The sequence below is a fragment of the Humulus lupulus genome, chromosome 9, assembly GCF_963169125.1.
Source record: "Humulus lupulus chromosome 9, drHumLupu1.1, whole genome shotgun sequence".
In the NCBI taxonomy this organism is placed as follows: domain Eukaryota; kingdom Viridiplantae; phylum Streptophyta; class Magnoliopsida; order Rosales; family Cannabaceae; genus Humulus; species Humulus lupulus.
Genome location: NC_084801.1, coordinates 177,985,652 through 178,001,964, shown reverse-complemented (window position 1 = coordinate 178,001,964; position 16,313 = coordinate 177,985,652). Strand labels below are relative to the sequence as shown.

Here is a 16,313-nt window from a genome sequence, read left to right as displayed (position 1 = left end):
CCCTTGCAAAATCCAACGGATAGGGATTAATGATAAGATGGTACCATAAAGGTGGCAGGCGAACGATCGTGGGCAGATTTCCAAGGTACTCGAGTACCCTGAATGGGCAATACCCAACTGACACGTGTCCATTTTCAAGCATGTGACGATGCGGTTCCCGAAGAAAGTAGTTCAAAAGTTTCCTTCTCATAGGATTCGAACAAATACTTTTGAGGGGGCAAGATGTTACACCCAGATTTCGAGCCATGAAAATTGTGACCTCGAAAGCTGGATTCATAAGGAATGAATTCGTAAAATCTGGAATATGTCCGAGATCTAAGCATCGAGCCTGCGAAGCAGAGACGACTTCAAAGATGATAGCCTCGAAATCCTCACAAGCTCGAAAGATAGACCTCGAGGTACATCTGTTCTCGGGATGGCCTCGGATCAGGACACTGAGCCTGACGCGCGTATGAGCTCAAAATCATATAGCCTCGGGAAGATGCTATAGCTCGAAACTCAATAAGAAACCTGGGTGAATGGGGCCTTGGTGATATAGGATAATAACTTTGAATATCCTAGTGAATCACCAATTACAGACGCGGTCCACATTTATTACTAAAAATCCCCTATAATCAAGGGATATTATTTGTTCAGTTATACGCCCCCTGATCTTCAGGGGACGTTTCCTTGTATATTGGATTGCAGGCTTTTAATGCCATTTAATTTATTTGCATATACAGAATAACTTCCTAAATATGTGGGATAGTATTATGAAATCTTCTCTATAAATAGAGAGGTCATGCACCATTGTAAGGGACCGATTTTTTGTGATCTTGAGAGAAAACTCTGGAGAATTCATCCTTGAAGAATTTTCAGAGGTCATCTTAAGTTTAATAACAAAGACTCGTGGACTAGGCAGATTTAACTACTGAACCACGTAAAAATCTCGTTTGTATTGTCGTATTTTTATTGGCCATTACTGATTATTGTTTTCGTGCTCTTCTTTCACTGTTGACGAAAAACGGCGTCAACAAATAATGAATATGGAATTTTTCTGATATTTACAAAATTATTCAAATAATAATTTAACAATCTAAATATAACAATAATAATAAACCATTGTATTTATTTATTCCCAGAAAAATAAATGTCTTTACATGCTTTTAGGACACACTCCTAACATAAGACCATATAAAGACTTGGATAAATTGCACACAAAATCTGGTTTATTTCTGCCCTCAAAGCCTTGTGGTTGCTTCATGAAAACATCCTCATTAAGGTTCCCATTCAGGAATGCATTGTTGATGTCTAAATGTCTCACATCCCAAGACCTCGATACGGCTATTGTAAGAATAATTCTAATTGTGGAGGCTTTTACCATAGGACTAAAGATCTCTCCAAAGTTAAGTCTAGGTCTTTGCTTGAACCCTTTTGCAACAAGGCGAGCCTTGAACCTTTGAAATGTACCATCTGAATTTTTCTTGACTCGGAACACCCATTTATTGCCCACAATGTTCACACCTTGTTGTTGTGGAACCAAGGTCCACGTTTGATTTCTGTCAAGGGCTTTAAGATCTTCAAGCATTGCACATTTCCAACCATAGTGAGCTAAAGCCTCCTCTACAAAAGATGGTTCTTCAGTGAGTTGATTCCAACGTGACTGCCCCATGTAAACTTTAGGCATGAAAATGCCCGCTTTAGAGCGAGTCATCATCGGATGTGAGGGAGCTAATGGATCAGCTGCTGAAGAAATAGTTGCTGGTTGTAGCTCAGAGGATGAATGACCTAGAGAGTTAGCTACTGCAGAAGGTGCATTAGCCATTTCTATATCATGAAATGAGTGAGTATTAAATTCTACCTGACTGGAATTTGGTGGCTTACGGTGCAGAGAAAGTGGTAGATCACGAGATGCTGAAGCATGGACACTAGCAGAAGAATGTGAAGGTTGTTGAGAAGTTGATGTGGCTGAAATAGGTGCTGGTGTGGGAATAAAAGATGACCAAGAGGGAACCTGAACCTAAACTGGTTGTTCAGATTTATGAGGATTAAGGAAACCTGTTTGAAATGGAAATTCAGATTTGTTGAATATAACGTGTCTTGAAATATAGACTCGGCCAACACTACTCAAGCATTTATAACCTTTGTGTACATCACTATACCCCAAATTGACACACTTAGTAGAATGATACTGAAACTTATGGGTTTGGTAGGTTCTAAGAGAGGGAAAACATGCTACACCAAAGGTTTTTAAAAAAATGATAATCTGGTTGTCTTGAGTAGAGTGTGTGCAAATGGTGATTTGTTGTCAAGAACAAGAGTGGGTAGACGGTTTATGAGGTACACTGAAGTTTGGAAGGCATCCCACCAATATTTTTGGGGCATGCTTGCTTGTGTAAGAATGGTGAGATCCATTTCTACAATGTGTGTGTTTTCGTTCAACTCTTCCATTTTGGGTTGAAGTATGTGTTAGGAGTGTGTCTTAAAAGCATGTAAAGACATTTGTTTTTTCTATGAATAAATAAATACAATGGTTTATTATTATTGTCATATTTAGATTTTTAAATTATTGTTTGAATAATTTTGTAAATATCACAAAAATTACATATTCATTATTGAGGATGTGATCTTGTATTAGTACGAGAGAATTAAGGTCACATGAATGAATAAAAATAGTCAACAACAATAAATTAAAATTATGGAATTCTTTAATTGGAGTTGTAAGTACGGTTTACTGAGTATCATAATGATACAAATAATCTAGATTCGGATTATTGATGTGGTAAGACATCTCGGTAAAGGTGTTTTATATAATATGATTATATATGACATGGACCGATATGAATTAGAGTCTTTATCAAAAAACCATTTAATAATAAAGACTTGTAATTCGTATCATAACTGATGATCATTTATAGATCAACCTAAATCTTGAGTGTTCATGAACTCCTGTTCATGTTTATTAAATCTTTTGATTCATTCTGTAAAGTCCTTTATTGGCTAACTTTATTTTAGACAAAATATTTTAAAATTATTAAGGAAAATCAGTAGCATATCTCCATATTTATTTTTAGTTTAATGATCAATATTTTTCAGCTGATTTTGTAATGTGAAAATATCTTTAAGTGTGAATATATTTGTTGCCTTATTTATCACAAATAATCAATTTTTGGTAAAAATATATTGTGCAAATATCTTGAGATTATTTTCAGGGATTATATGAGATTATGTCTATTATGGAAATAAAGAAGGTGTCGAAAATGAACATGGTCAAAAGAAATGACCATGTTCGATCTGTCAGATAAAACTGATTACGTTGCTGACTCATCAGTTTCCTTTTCTGTCGACACAGAATCCATCTGGTTGGCTGATTTCCTAAATCAAAGGAATTCACAAATTGATTTTCAAATATACCAGAAAATGATAGCCTTGGACGATTTCCCTGCCTATAAATACCTTGCCAAGGCCTTTGGATTTTTCACCTCTTCCATTTTCAATATTTGTAAACATTATGTTATTTTGAAGAGTGTCTTTATTTGTAGAGATTAAGTTTGTTCACCTTAATCTTTGTGAGAGTGCTGAGTGTACTTGTGGAAATCTATCTTGCCCATTGTAAACAGATAGTGTCTATTGTGAACGTGTTCATAAGGATCTTCGGGAGAGGATTCTATCTAAGTCTCACTTCGGGAGGAAGTGTGCACTCGCTATTCTTTGAAGGGAGTTCAAGAGAATCAGCATTTCATCAAACCAGATTCGTAGAGAAGAGTACAACAAGATTGCGGCAATAGTTTAAGAGGGAGTCTTACATTGTTTAAGTCAATGCTTTTGTACACTTTGTTTCTTTACTAATTGGTTTATTCTCTGGGCGTGGACCCAAGGAGTAGATTATCCGAAAGGGTTTCTGAACCTTGTAAAAATTCGTCGTGTTCTTTAATTTTTGTACTGTCTATTTATTGTGTCCAGTTCTGTCGTGACAAGTTCGGATTCTGTTTCGACAGAACTGCTTTCTGTGTAAACAATTAATTACCATTCCGCATTTTAATTAATTCATGGTTTAATTAATTTGGCAATTACTAAAAACGGAATTTCACATTCGTTAAGGTCTCTTCAAAGAATGAGGCTAATGACTTTTGTTTTGGAGATTTAATATCATGGATGGCTGGGAACATGTATCAACAATACGGAATCTAATCTTTCCTAACGGATCGTATATTAGTTTCCCTAAGGGTTAATTCTGGAACTGAATGATTTTGAGCTCAAATCTATAATTAGATTATAGATTAATTATTCACTAGTGAATTAATGGTACTTAAGGAATAAGAAGTAAATTAGAAAGGTTAAATGGTAATTCTCCCATTCTAATTTATGAACTAATTAATTAGAGGGTTGAACTATTGTAAGATGGTTATATCAATGGACGACTTAAGAAAAAGATTTCTGTAAAAGTATATCTATAACATAAAGAGTGCAATTCTGAATTTATAGTGGAGTAATATCAGAATTAATAAATTAACTATTATAATTAAAAAGTTTAATTATTTAGTTTCAATTTATTGGAGCTTAATGTTATAGGTCAATGGTCCCCGAAATGGCTCAAACAATCACTGTCAAAGGCAAATACAAAAAAATGGGCAAAAAGGACTTATGTGATAAGTAAAACATTTTTCTATGTATCAAACATAATTATTGCTTAATTATGTGTAATTAATTAATTATTTGATTTAACAAAAATATAATTAATTTTGAATTAATTTATTTTTTGAGATTTTTGGTATTTAAATAATAATAAAAATTGGAAAAAATCACATGTCTGCACAGGCATGTGGTACACTATGTGACACAGTGCACATGCATTGTGCTACACGCATAAGAGATGGACTTAGTCTCTTGATTCCACAATTTTAGTCATCTAAATATTAAATAAATAATGAGATATTTTAATATGATTAAAATATTATTATTTAAACAAAAATCTGATAACTGATCAGTTATTTTGAATTTGTTTAAAATAACAAATATTTTAATATATTGGATAGTATTAAATATTGGATATCAGTTTTCACAGAAGGTAATTTTTCAGGGATAGAAAAATATCTAGGATTCTCTCAGAGAAAAGATAACAGTGACAAAAACAAAGGTTATTGTTCTTCACAAAACCTAGGTCCAAACTTTATCAGATCTCATGTGTTGAGAACATCTGATAAATAGTTATTGCCTATTATTTGTATAGCGAGCCCACACTCGTTCTTTGTGTGCTTGAGAACATTTTGGAAGATCTTGGTGTGAGATCTCAAGGATTCAGCCATACAAAAAGATAGCAGCAAGGAAGGACCTGAGGTAATTTTTCTATTCTTGTCCTTGATTCAATATATATATGAGTGTGAAGAAGTAGATCTAGAAATCTTATGGGATTAATCTGACAATTTGATTGTTGTTCCGCTGCGTATAATCTCTGTTTTGATCAATAAAAACCAACAGTATGAAGGCATGAGTGTTGAAAACGAATGCCACTATCATTGACAAGTTGAGTGAATGCTTGAAACTCACCTCCCCAGTCGGTTTGAAGTGTTTTAATTTTTCATTCAAACTGATTTTTTGAACTGAATGAAAGCTCCCAATGCATTGGATTTGGCTCTCAAAGGGTAAATCCAAGTGTACCTACTGTGGTCATCTACAAATAAACATAAAAGCGAAAATTATAATTTTATGTGATAGGGGTTGGCCCCCATAAGTCAGTGTGCACAAGCTCAAGTGGAAATTTCTCACGTTTACTGTTAAGCTAAAAAGGCAGAGAATGGGATTTACCCAATTAACATGCATCACAAAAGTGTTCTTCTTCATTCTTAAGATTTTTTACATTGATTGTATTTAACACAAGACTCAAGACACGACTGGACGGATGGCCTAAACGCCTATGCCATTTGTCCTTGATTAAATTAGAGACACTCTCGGCCACAGGCTAAGTTACAAGAGACGAAGACACAACGAAAAGACCAAAAAACAACACTGACTTATATGGTGAAGAAGAACTGAGTAGAAACTTGGATGTTGGTGAGGTGAATTGGTAGAGTCCATCCTTAAGCTTTCCGTGAAGTACCACTTTCTTTGTGACCTTGTGCTGCATAAAAAAAAAAAAAAAAAACAATCAGAGTAAAATTCAACAAACACATCATTATCATGTGTAAGTTTTGAAATGCTTAGCAAATTTTTGGTAATCTTGGAAGCATGCAACACATCATTTAAAATCAAGTGACTATTATCATGAGTAGATAATAAATTGGAGCCAACATGAGCAATGTTCAGCCTGTTACCATCCCCAACAGTGAGTTTTTCCTTACCACTATACTCTACTTTCTATTTTATGTTTGAAGTCTCAGCTGTAATGTGATTACTCGCTCCCGAATCAGGAAACCACACATCAGTTTCCACCATTTCAAGAGTGGCAATAAACGCTGAAGCACTCTATGCACCTTGACCTTGTTTGGGATTGAAGGGAGCACTGCTTGGTACAGAACCCATGTAAGATTCATCGAACCTATTGTAGCAATAGGCTGCAGAATGTCTATATTTTCTGCAAACTTGATAGGTTGGTTTTGAACCACCACCACTGGAACGTCCTCCTCGAGCATGAGCATCAGTACGACCATGGTTGATGGGAGAGGCTCCTCTTGAACCGTGCTGTCCTAAGTTGTGGTTGCCACCTGGACTTGGCCCTTTGCTAGCCAAGTTTGTTGTTGGAGATGACAAGCCATTGCGTATTTTGCTTGTTTCAGAGAGGGCATTTAAGCATTCCATCTTGCTGTCATAGCTTAGAAGGATATCTTGCAATTCTTGCCATAAAGTGGATTGTCATGCCTCAACAACCACAATAACGAGGTTCAAGACCTTTGTTCAAAAACTTATTTCCTCTATCCTCTAAGAACTAAGAGAACTCTCAAATGGAAATAGCTCTATGGAATTATTAAGTATTTTGGTGAATTTCTAATTAAGTGGTCTAGTGGATAGAAATAGTGTGTTTTGCAAGTGAACACGAGACTCCTATTTACAGAGATTTTGGATCACCTTTTGATTTTTAAACTCCACCAACCCTTTGGTTGTTACAAATCATCAATTAGACATTCATGCTGATAAATGGAAGATTTGGGAGTTGTATGAGTTGTTACATATTAGGCGATGCATCGCCTGTCAAGCGATGTGTCGCCTGGTGTGTAATTTTACCCATAACAGTACATGCGATGTGTCGTCTCACAATGGGCGACGCAACACATGTGCCTCTATTTTGCTCACTCATTTTGGCACCCAAAATTGCCAAAAAGGTCCAAATCAATTCCTATGATTTTGTAACTTTCATACTCTTTATGACAGTCAAAATCACACCTTAATAGCTATAAAATGTTATAGCTTTATGAAAATTAAATTTAAAATGTGTAACTCCAAATTGCACACTTAAGTTAGTATGATAATTTTTGGGAGTTTACAAAATTGTAACCAAATTATGTACGCCCAAAATATATGTTACTTTGATAAATATATTTGTCACACACTAATTTATTTCTATTATTTAAAATGATATAACAATAATCTCATCCTCTGTCAAATTAGTGTGTCTCATATTATATCAAACCAATTTAATTATGACACATCATATTAAAACCTAACTTGTTATGAAAAAGCAGTAGCCGTTTTTTTATAAATGAAATATTAAATATAAGATGTCATAATTACATTGGATTGACACAGTATGAGACACACTAATTTGAGAGGAGATTTTGATTCCCTCCTTACGAATCAAGATCCTCTATCAAATTAGTGTATCATATTGTGTCAAACCAATTTAATTGTGATACATTATATTAAAACCTAACTTATTGTGAAAAAACAATAGCAGTTTTTTTATAAATGAAATATTAAATATAAGATATTATAATTATATTGGTTTGACACAATATAAAACATACTAATTTGATAGGGGATCTTGATTCCTTCCCTACACCCTTGTTTATAATTCTCCAAACTAGGAAATAGTAATTAGGTAAACAAGCTACCATGTTCAAAGAATAAAATCATTTTGACCAAACTCCATTTGCCAACTTTTAATTGATGGTCATCTTTGGAGGCTGCTTTTCACTCTGTCTAAAGATACCAAAATCACAAGTTGCATTTAATATTTCTCATCTTTTATTAGAAGAAAAAAACCAATTGAAACAACAATTCCTCACGCCAAGAAAAACAGTTAAAAAAAACACCCAAAAAATATTATTAAATAGAAAAAAACTACGCCAATAGTTTAAAGCCACGTCATCAAACCGTCGTATCAATATATGTACACTCAACCAATGTAACATCGACACGTCATTAGATCTGTTACCGAACCAATTAGTACACGCGAACCTCCATGTTTACCGTAGACTCAACCGTATCGTAACAGTTTTGTTTTTCTTATAGCTCCACGCCTTCGCTTTCATTCAAGTTTCAATTTCAATCTTCTTCTCTCTCTAGTTGTCATGCTTCTGTGCTGAGAAGCTTATCTAAATCAAAAGAGTAATAATTAGTAATTATATTTTGATTAAATCTTACTAATTAAAAATTGTAATTAACATATTAGTTTCCTAATCAGGAGCATAATTCAAAATTGAGCTTTAAGCATAAATTCCTTAATTATCTCCTTCTCTCTCTAACTCTTTCATTTTTTTAACCAAAAAAAAAGTCGATTCGACCAAAATTTGTTTTTTGCTGTAAAATCTGGGTCGAATATACGGAAGATCCGGTAACAGAGCTCGGCGAGTTTGTAATTGGAGCTTTGAGATTCGGGTACTCGGAGCTGGTTTCGGGTTCGGATTCTAGGGTTGAATTGATTTGGTGGTTTTTGATAATGGCTCAGGCAAACGGGAGAGGAAGAGTGGTCGGAGATTATCTGGTGGGCCGGCAAATCGGGTCGGGTTCGTTCTCGGTGGTGTGGCACGCGAGGCACCGCGTACATGGTACCGAGGTGGCTATCAAGGAAATCGCCACGAGCCGGCTCAACAAGAAATTGCAGGAGAGTTTAATGTCTGAGATCTTTATCTTGAAGAAGATTAACCATCCCAATATAATTCAGTTGCACGATATTATTGAGGTTCGTGGTTTAGTTTTTAATTGTGTTTTGTTGCTGAGAAAATTTTTGAAAGTGAAGGAAAATGATTGGACTTGTTTTTGAGAATTTGAACTTGACTGGAATAATTCTAAATTTCTTATGTATTGACTGGAATGTTTATTCAAAGTCAAGTCTTTGAAGTTGTCATGTATACACACATGTGTATTTTTTTTGTTACTGCATTGAGAATCCATACATTGACTTTGTAAACTTACGTTATTTTCCAGGAATACGAAATATGAAATTTTCTTGGTAATGTTTATTGTGCACTAAAGGAATGTTCCATTATTGTGACTCGCACCTATATTTCTGTTGGAGTTGGTTGTTTTATACTCTGAAAAAAATTATCAGCTAGAGTGAAGGTTCAATAGAGTTCGTTAAGTTAAATGAGTTTTGAATATGCTAGTTTGAATGCTACTATGGACTAGATAAGCTTGTAGAAGAGTGGGAGAAATGGTCATCTGGGTTTGGGCGTTTGGGAATTGGTTGTCATGTCAGCTTCAAAGTTTTGGTTTGCATTCTCTTAATATAGGCACCTGGGAAGATACATCTTGTGCTGGAGTACTGCAAAGGTGGTGATCTTTCCATGTATATCCAACGCCATGGAAGAGTCCCAGAAACAACCGCTAAGCATTTTATGCAGCAGCTAGGTTTGTCTTGAACCTCCCTATTTGTTTCACTTCTTCCAGTTTTTTCATTTCACGTGATACTAGCTTCTTCCATTATTTGCAGCGGCTGGTCTGCAAATTCTTCGCGACAATAATCTTATACACCGGGATCTAAAGCCACAGGTTAGGTTCACTCCTTTTGCAAAATGTATTATTTTCTAAATTATCTTGGCACTGATGATCCAAACAGAATAGAACTTGCATTGTGGAATAATGGTTTATCTAGCAGACTAAGCTGAGTATGTTGATTAACTTGGGCTTATAACAGCATCTCATGATAATGTTTCGCTTCTAGTAATAGTCATTGCTGAATGATTTGTAGTACTTTTCCATTCATAACACCTACTATATTTGAAACAGAATCTCCTGCTTTCTACTCACGATGATAATGCAGTTTTAAAGATTGCTGATTTTGGATTTGCAAGGTATAGTTCATCATCTTCTTGCCTACTATTTTTATGGCAGTTTTTTTTTATATATGTATAAGACATGTATAGAAGATTTCTTTTTAATCACATTCAGGTATTCCCTAGTAATCTTATTATGAGTTTTTGTAAGCTATAAATCAAATATCTTTCATGAACTTCTCTTTTTCTCTCTAGTAATCATGCTTAATGTTATGATGCTGATACAGAATGTTTTAGCTTGAAATAAAAGGTGGGAAAAAATTCTCACCATTTCAAATTTTATTGGAATTATTGATTTAATGTCCTAACAAAGAATTTCTTGGATTGCATTGTTTTAAATTTTATCTAAAACTACCTTACTCTCACACACATACGTGCACAAGCACTGTTTCCTTAGTATTCCCAACATTTATTTACTACCAAGTATTAACTACTGACTACCCTACGGACTTCTTCAATGTTATTTCTTATGTATTTTTCTTTTTGTAGATCTTTGCAACCTCGAGGCCTTGCAGAAACATTATGTGGGTCACCTCTTTACATGGCTCCTGAGATAATGCAACTACAGAAATATGATGCAAAGGTGATAATTGTCTACTTTTGTGTGTCTATGTGTGTGTTTGTAGTAGTTGAGTCTCATAAAAGTCTTATATATTGTCTTTCTACGTCCTCGGAACTGAATTCACAGGCAGATCTCTGGAGTGTTGGTGCAATTTTATTTCAGTTTGTAACCGGAAGAACTCCATTCACTGGAAACAATCAAATACAGGTTCTTTTTTTTTTGCTTGCATTTCTTCTTCTGTTTTTTAAAAAAAAAATATAAATGATTTTAAATTAGTTTTACGATGTACAATGCGCACTATATTTCAATCTTCTAATTATAGTGGTTTTCCTCTACATGGTTTGTTACCATGTTTACGTACTTTAATATTTTGTCTTGCTAAATATTTAGTTTAATTCCTCCTCCTTATGTTGTGCAGTTGCTCCAGAACATTGTGAAATCAACTGAATTAAATTTTCCTCCAGATAGCAATAATTTTTTGAGTTCTGAGTGCAAAGACCTGTGCCAAAAATTGTTGCGTCGTAATCCAGGTATGTTGCGCCATGTAATTCCAAATGTTTGGCTTATAGTTCGTATCTGTTTGTGGATAGAAATTTAATTACTTCATTTATTCATTCCACATGAAGCTTGAGTCTTTCACTTTGGTTTAATAGTTTTTGAAAGTAATAGATGCACATGTGAAGCTAATTTTAATTCTGAATTTGATGTTTTAAATGATGATTGCCTATAAAACATGTTTGATAATTATTTGTTTGCTTCACATAATGTAGCAAAAGAGTGAGATAGGAGAGCCATATAGTTTTGTTCTATCTCTAGCTGCTCCCATTTATGAAGTATATGTATAGAATTATATTATGTAGCTCTGATTCATTTGTACTTCCAGTGGAGCGCTTGACATTTGAAGAGTTCTTTAACCACCCGCTCCTATCTCAAAAGCTGCTGGATGACTCATTCAGGTATATATAGGTATAATGAAAAGTTCTCATGGTTTTATCTTTTGATGTGTGTGTGTGGGGTTTAGATGAAGGAAATCTTTCAATGAATGCAGGAGTAAGGAGTCAACAACGAGAATAATGACAGGATTTCCACTATCTGATAGCAACCCTGTAAGGAAAACAGATGAAAATTCTCAAGAAGATTGCCTGCCTTTCTTCTTAGATGATGATTCAAGTGGTCCAGAGGGGAGCCCTTCTTATTTAAGGAGGCCCTCAATGAAGTCTACTATTGGATTTTCTCTTGATACAAAAAATGAAAGGCGCGAACGCTCATCTTTTGATACAAAAGTTGATAGGCTTGCAACGGCACCTACTATGTCTAACAACATTGATCCTATATTCCAATACAATACTGCAAGCCCTAAAGATTCTTATAATATTAGGCCGGACAGCCATAAATCATCTGTTAGAATTCTAAATGATCCTATTAAACTCACAAGTCAAAAGCCAATCAATGCTCGCCCAAGAGGTGCGAAGAATCTATCATGTTTTCACTTTTCAGTTTTGTTTTCCTGTCAGAGTAAATATTCTAATAGACATCAGTTTTCATTATTTCTCTCCTTTTCATTTGCAGTTGTTGATTCACTGGAGTTTAGTGATCAAGACTATGTACTTGTCTCTGGACCACCTATTGATGTGTCATCTTCGCCTGGCAGTCATGCTAAACCAAGCCATTTTCCATACAAATTAGAGAGTCCACCTAAAGCATCTTTACCTACAATTCCAACAGCCCCCTTACCAATTATCGGTGCAACTAGTAGTAATATTTGCCGCATGGAAAGCATGGAAAGTCAGAGCTCTGGTCCAGGGACTTCCCAAGGATCAACAGATATCGATACTTTGGAGCAGCCATCAACAAACTGCATGACAAGACTTAAGTCTCTCCAGAAGTGTGCATCTGCTATTACAGAATTAGTTAATGAAAAGGTAAGCTGTTAGCTATGACATCCTGGCTCCGGCCACTTTGTGCCATTAGCCAACATGTGCTAAAGTGTTGCATGTTCGATTAAGCTCAAGTATTCTGAAGCTTGTATATCTTACCGTTCTTTTGTTTATTATGGCTTAGCTTCACAGCCTTCAATTGAGCTTGAACCTGGACCACTAGTGGGTTCTGCTAGCCTAATTTGAGATAGGCTTAAGTATAATTTGAGCTTAAATGAGCAATCTATAGCATGATTTGTTTGGCTCCCTTAACTTCAAGATCTTAAACCTGCATTGGAAGCTTTAATTTGCCTTTAACATTTGCAATGTGTACGGAATTAAATATATGTTTTTATATATTTATATTATATATACTTAATTATTTGTGTAATTTGTAATTATAATTTAGTGTAAAGGATGACTATATTGTTAACTTTATTTTTTTTGAAATATATATTTATATGCAAATAGTATTGTCTAAGTTTTCACCAAATGCATGTTTAAACAGATTGAGGCTGATAAGCATCTGGAAGCATTCTCAATCCAGCTTGTAATTCTTGCAATTTGGAAGCAAGCATTGCATATATGCCACACGCAAGCTGCCTCAGCTATGGAAGGAAGTCCAAGCCAAGAGACTACGAGGTTGAAAAGGAGTGCCAGCAAGAAGTACAGTAGCCCTGATGCAGAAGAATGTGCTGATGTTGTTAACACTCAAGGGCCCGAGGATATTTCCTCTCAGATTGAGAGAGAATTTCTGAGAGAGGTTGAACATGCTGAAGAGCTTGCAAAGATTATCAAGCCTGGTACATAAATATGCATTCAACAAATTGTCATCTTCTCATGTTGTTTACTTTTTGTTTTCCAGTTAATGTTGCCATTATTTTTGCTAGTTTTTGTAGCCTGAACAAATGGCAGAGAAGTCCACAGTATTGCCTGATTTTCTTTGCTTGTTTTGAAAACTATTACCACAAATAGCATGTTTATCGTAAGATTCAACCTCCTTTGTTTGTCATGGTTGCAGATAATATAGAGATGCCAGATCCAATGGAGACAATCTTTCAATCAGCACTTGCTTTCGGGAAACACGGGGGTGTGAGTATTATTTTTTATTTCTTAGAAACAAGAAGTAGCTTATTTTCTTTTCTCACATCTTGACTACTGATTTTGTTGAATTATGTTATGTAATGAGTGAATTAAATGACTAAGTATCATCTATGTCGTGGAGTTAAAAATGAACCTTACTTATTTAGAAATGTAACTGAAACAATCTTTTTCTTTATTCTTTGATAGGCTCCTGATATTCTAGTAAAAGTAAAACACATGGTTGTATTTTCTTTAGTTTAGTTCAAATCTCATTTGCCCCAGTTAATTTGACATGCAATCTTGTTGTATATGATCATCTTACATGGAGAAAATAAGGAATAGTGGTACAAAACAGAATGCTAATTGTAGATATGAAATGAATTTTGAAATGAAAATCACTTTAATGTTGTCGTGCTCACAGAGTTGTTGACATTTGGCAGGTAGATGAGTTGATGGGTGACATGGAAAGTGCAGCAACATTTTACTCGAAAGCTGTTCGGTTGTTAGTCTTCCTTCTAGTTGAAGCGTCTTCCCTCATTCTAAACCCTCCATTCTCTCTGACTAGCTCAGACCGGTATAGGCTCCGAAATTACATTGACATACTCAATAACAGGCAAGGTTATTCAAGGTCTCAGAGGATGGCTATTTTGAAGTGTGAGGAACAGCAATGCTCCTCTTCTTGACAATTCAAGATTTAGGTTGCTGTTTGTGGATAACTAGCCCTATTTTCATTTGTGTATAATTATTCGTTTGTACAGCTATTCTTTGTGGGATTGGGGGAAATTAGGGTTCGATTCAAGGGAAGTTATTAGAAAACTTTGTATGTTGGCATGATGATGTTGTACCACTAACACTCGTATGATTTTGGCTTATGTTTAGTAAGGAGGGAAGGAAGGAAGGAAGGATGGAAGGAGGGAGAAGAAAGGCAAAGAGAGCAAGTAATTCTATTATTGTGTTTGGTGAGAAGTAAATTACTTGGAGATGAAAAAAAGGAGCAAATTCCTCTCCATTGTTTGGTGAGAAGAAATGAAAGTACGGGGGGAGTTTTTTCTTTTAGAATGATCATTCAACCAATTAAAGTGTATAAATATTTTCTAAAATCTCAATAATTTAGATTGATTGAAAATTAGTTAAAATTTACTAGTTCTCTAAAAGCTTTTTTGTCAAGCATTGTACTTTTAATCTATCCAATAATGTTCATAATTTTCTTGTCTTCACTTCTCACTCTTTAAGGACGCACTTATCGAATGACAAATTGTATGTAATTTTCTTCCATTAAAGTAATGTTACTGATTGTCAAATTCATTGGATAGAATTGAGGAGTTTACAAACATTTTTGTTTAAATAGTGTTGTCAGATTCTTAGTTGGGATTATACTGTTAGACAAAAATTTCAAATTTAATATATTAAAATTAATGCCAAATACAATTTCAGTTATGCTATTTTATTGTATAAGAGTTTATTAATTTAAGTTCGACCCATGGAAGATTATATGAATAACCTTTTAATTACTACTCTTTTTATTTAAAGGAAAATATTTTGATTCCAATTATGATAATATTAAGTACTTGTATAATTTTGGAAATTTTTTGAGGAATTTGGAATTGTGACTGCACTCAGTAAATTTGACTGACTGAGCTGCCTACATACCTTCTTTATGAATGATCAAGTCACTTGTAGTTCTAGATAGATATTTTGGGAAATGAGTGGAAGAATTTTGGTAAATGACCATTCATAGGAATTCATGGTAATTTTAGAAATTTATAAAATTCTGGTAGATGACCATATCATGGAATCATTTAATGTTTTGGAAGTTATGCAAAATTCCGAGGTGAATAACCTTTTATAGAATTTTGAGTGTTGTGTTTGATATCTGAGAATTTTGGGAATTTGTGGTTTATGTGACTGCACTTATTTTTAATGACTAAGTTGCCTACGTATCATTTAGAGGAATCAAGTCAAACGTAGTTAAAAGCAATCTTTTGTGATGTTTTGAAATTTTTTAGGTGAAAGACCTCTTGTTTAAAATTCTTTTTATCATTTGATATGATTTTTGAATTTTGTTTTATGTTGAAATCTCTTTATTTATAAAAAAATGTTTTTATAAAATAAAGAGATCAAAACTAATTTTGGCAGAATCTAGAATCTGTTAATTTAATTATTCCAAAAATTTGGTAGTGAATAATTAAATTTAATATCAGATAATATTTATATACTAAAATTTAAATTTAATTTTAGAGATTTGAATATAAAATTTGTGATAAAATATGATATAGATATTTATAAGATAATATCATTATTTTATATTCTAAAATTCAGTTTGAATTTGAATTTGAAATATAATTAAGATATCATCTTTTGTTTATTTAAACCTTCTACCATACTCAACATAATACATTCTTCAAAGTTCTCCAAATTTGAAAGATATTGTTTAACTTTGAGAAGAAAGTGAAGCATATATTTGTTCTCCTTGATTGTTTACATCATAAACAATTATATAAATATATAGTTTTAATCTCTTATATATACATATATATTTCTCAGGAGACAACGAATGTTTATTTG

General features: G+C 34.0%; 1 protein-coding gene across 1 annotated transcript; it reads left to right on the top strand.

Annotated features, from left to right (window-relative positions):
- The first annotated feature begins 8,487 nt into the window (after positions 1 to 8,487).
- LOC133801312 (serine/threonine-protein kinase ATG1c) lies at positions 8,488 to 14,902 on the top strand. The gene is made up of 13 exons (XM_062239481.1): positions 8,488 to 9,094; positions 9,645 to 9,762; positions 9,845 to 9,903; positions 10,141 to 10,205; positions 10,677 to 10,770; positions 10,876 to 10,956; positions 11,168 to 11,279; positions 11,633 to 11,705; positions 11,798 to 12,213; positions 12,319 to 12,671; positions 13,174 to 13,468; positions 13,687 to 13,757; positions 14,189 to 14,902. The coding sequence occupies exons 1-13, from the start codon at positions 8,852 to 8,854 to the stop codon at positions 14,429 to 14,431; spliced, it is 2,223 nt and encodes a 740-aa protein (XP_062095465.1). The 5' UTR covers positions 8,488 to 8,851; the 3' UTR covers positions 14,432 to 14,902.
- The last annotated feature ends 1,411 nt before the right edge of the window (positions 14,903 to 16,313 follow it).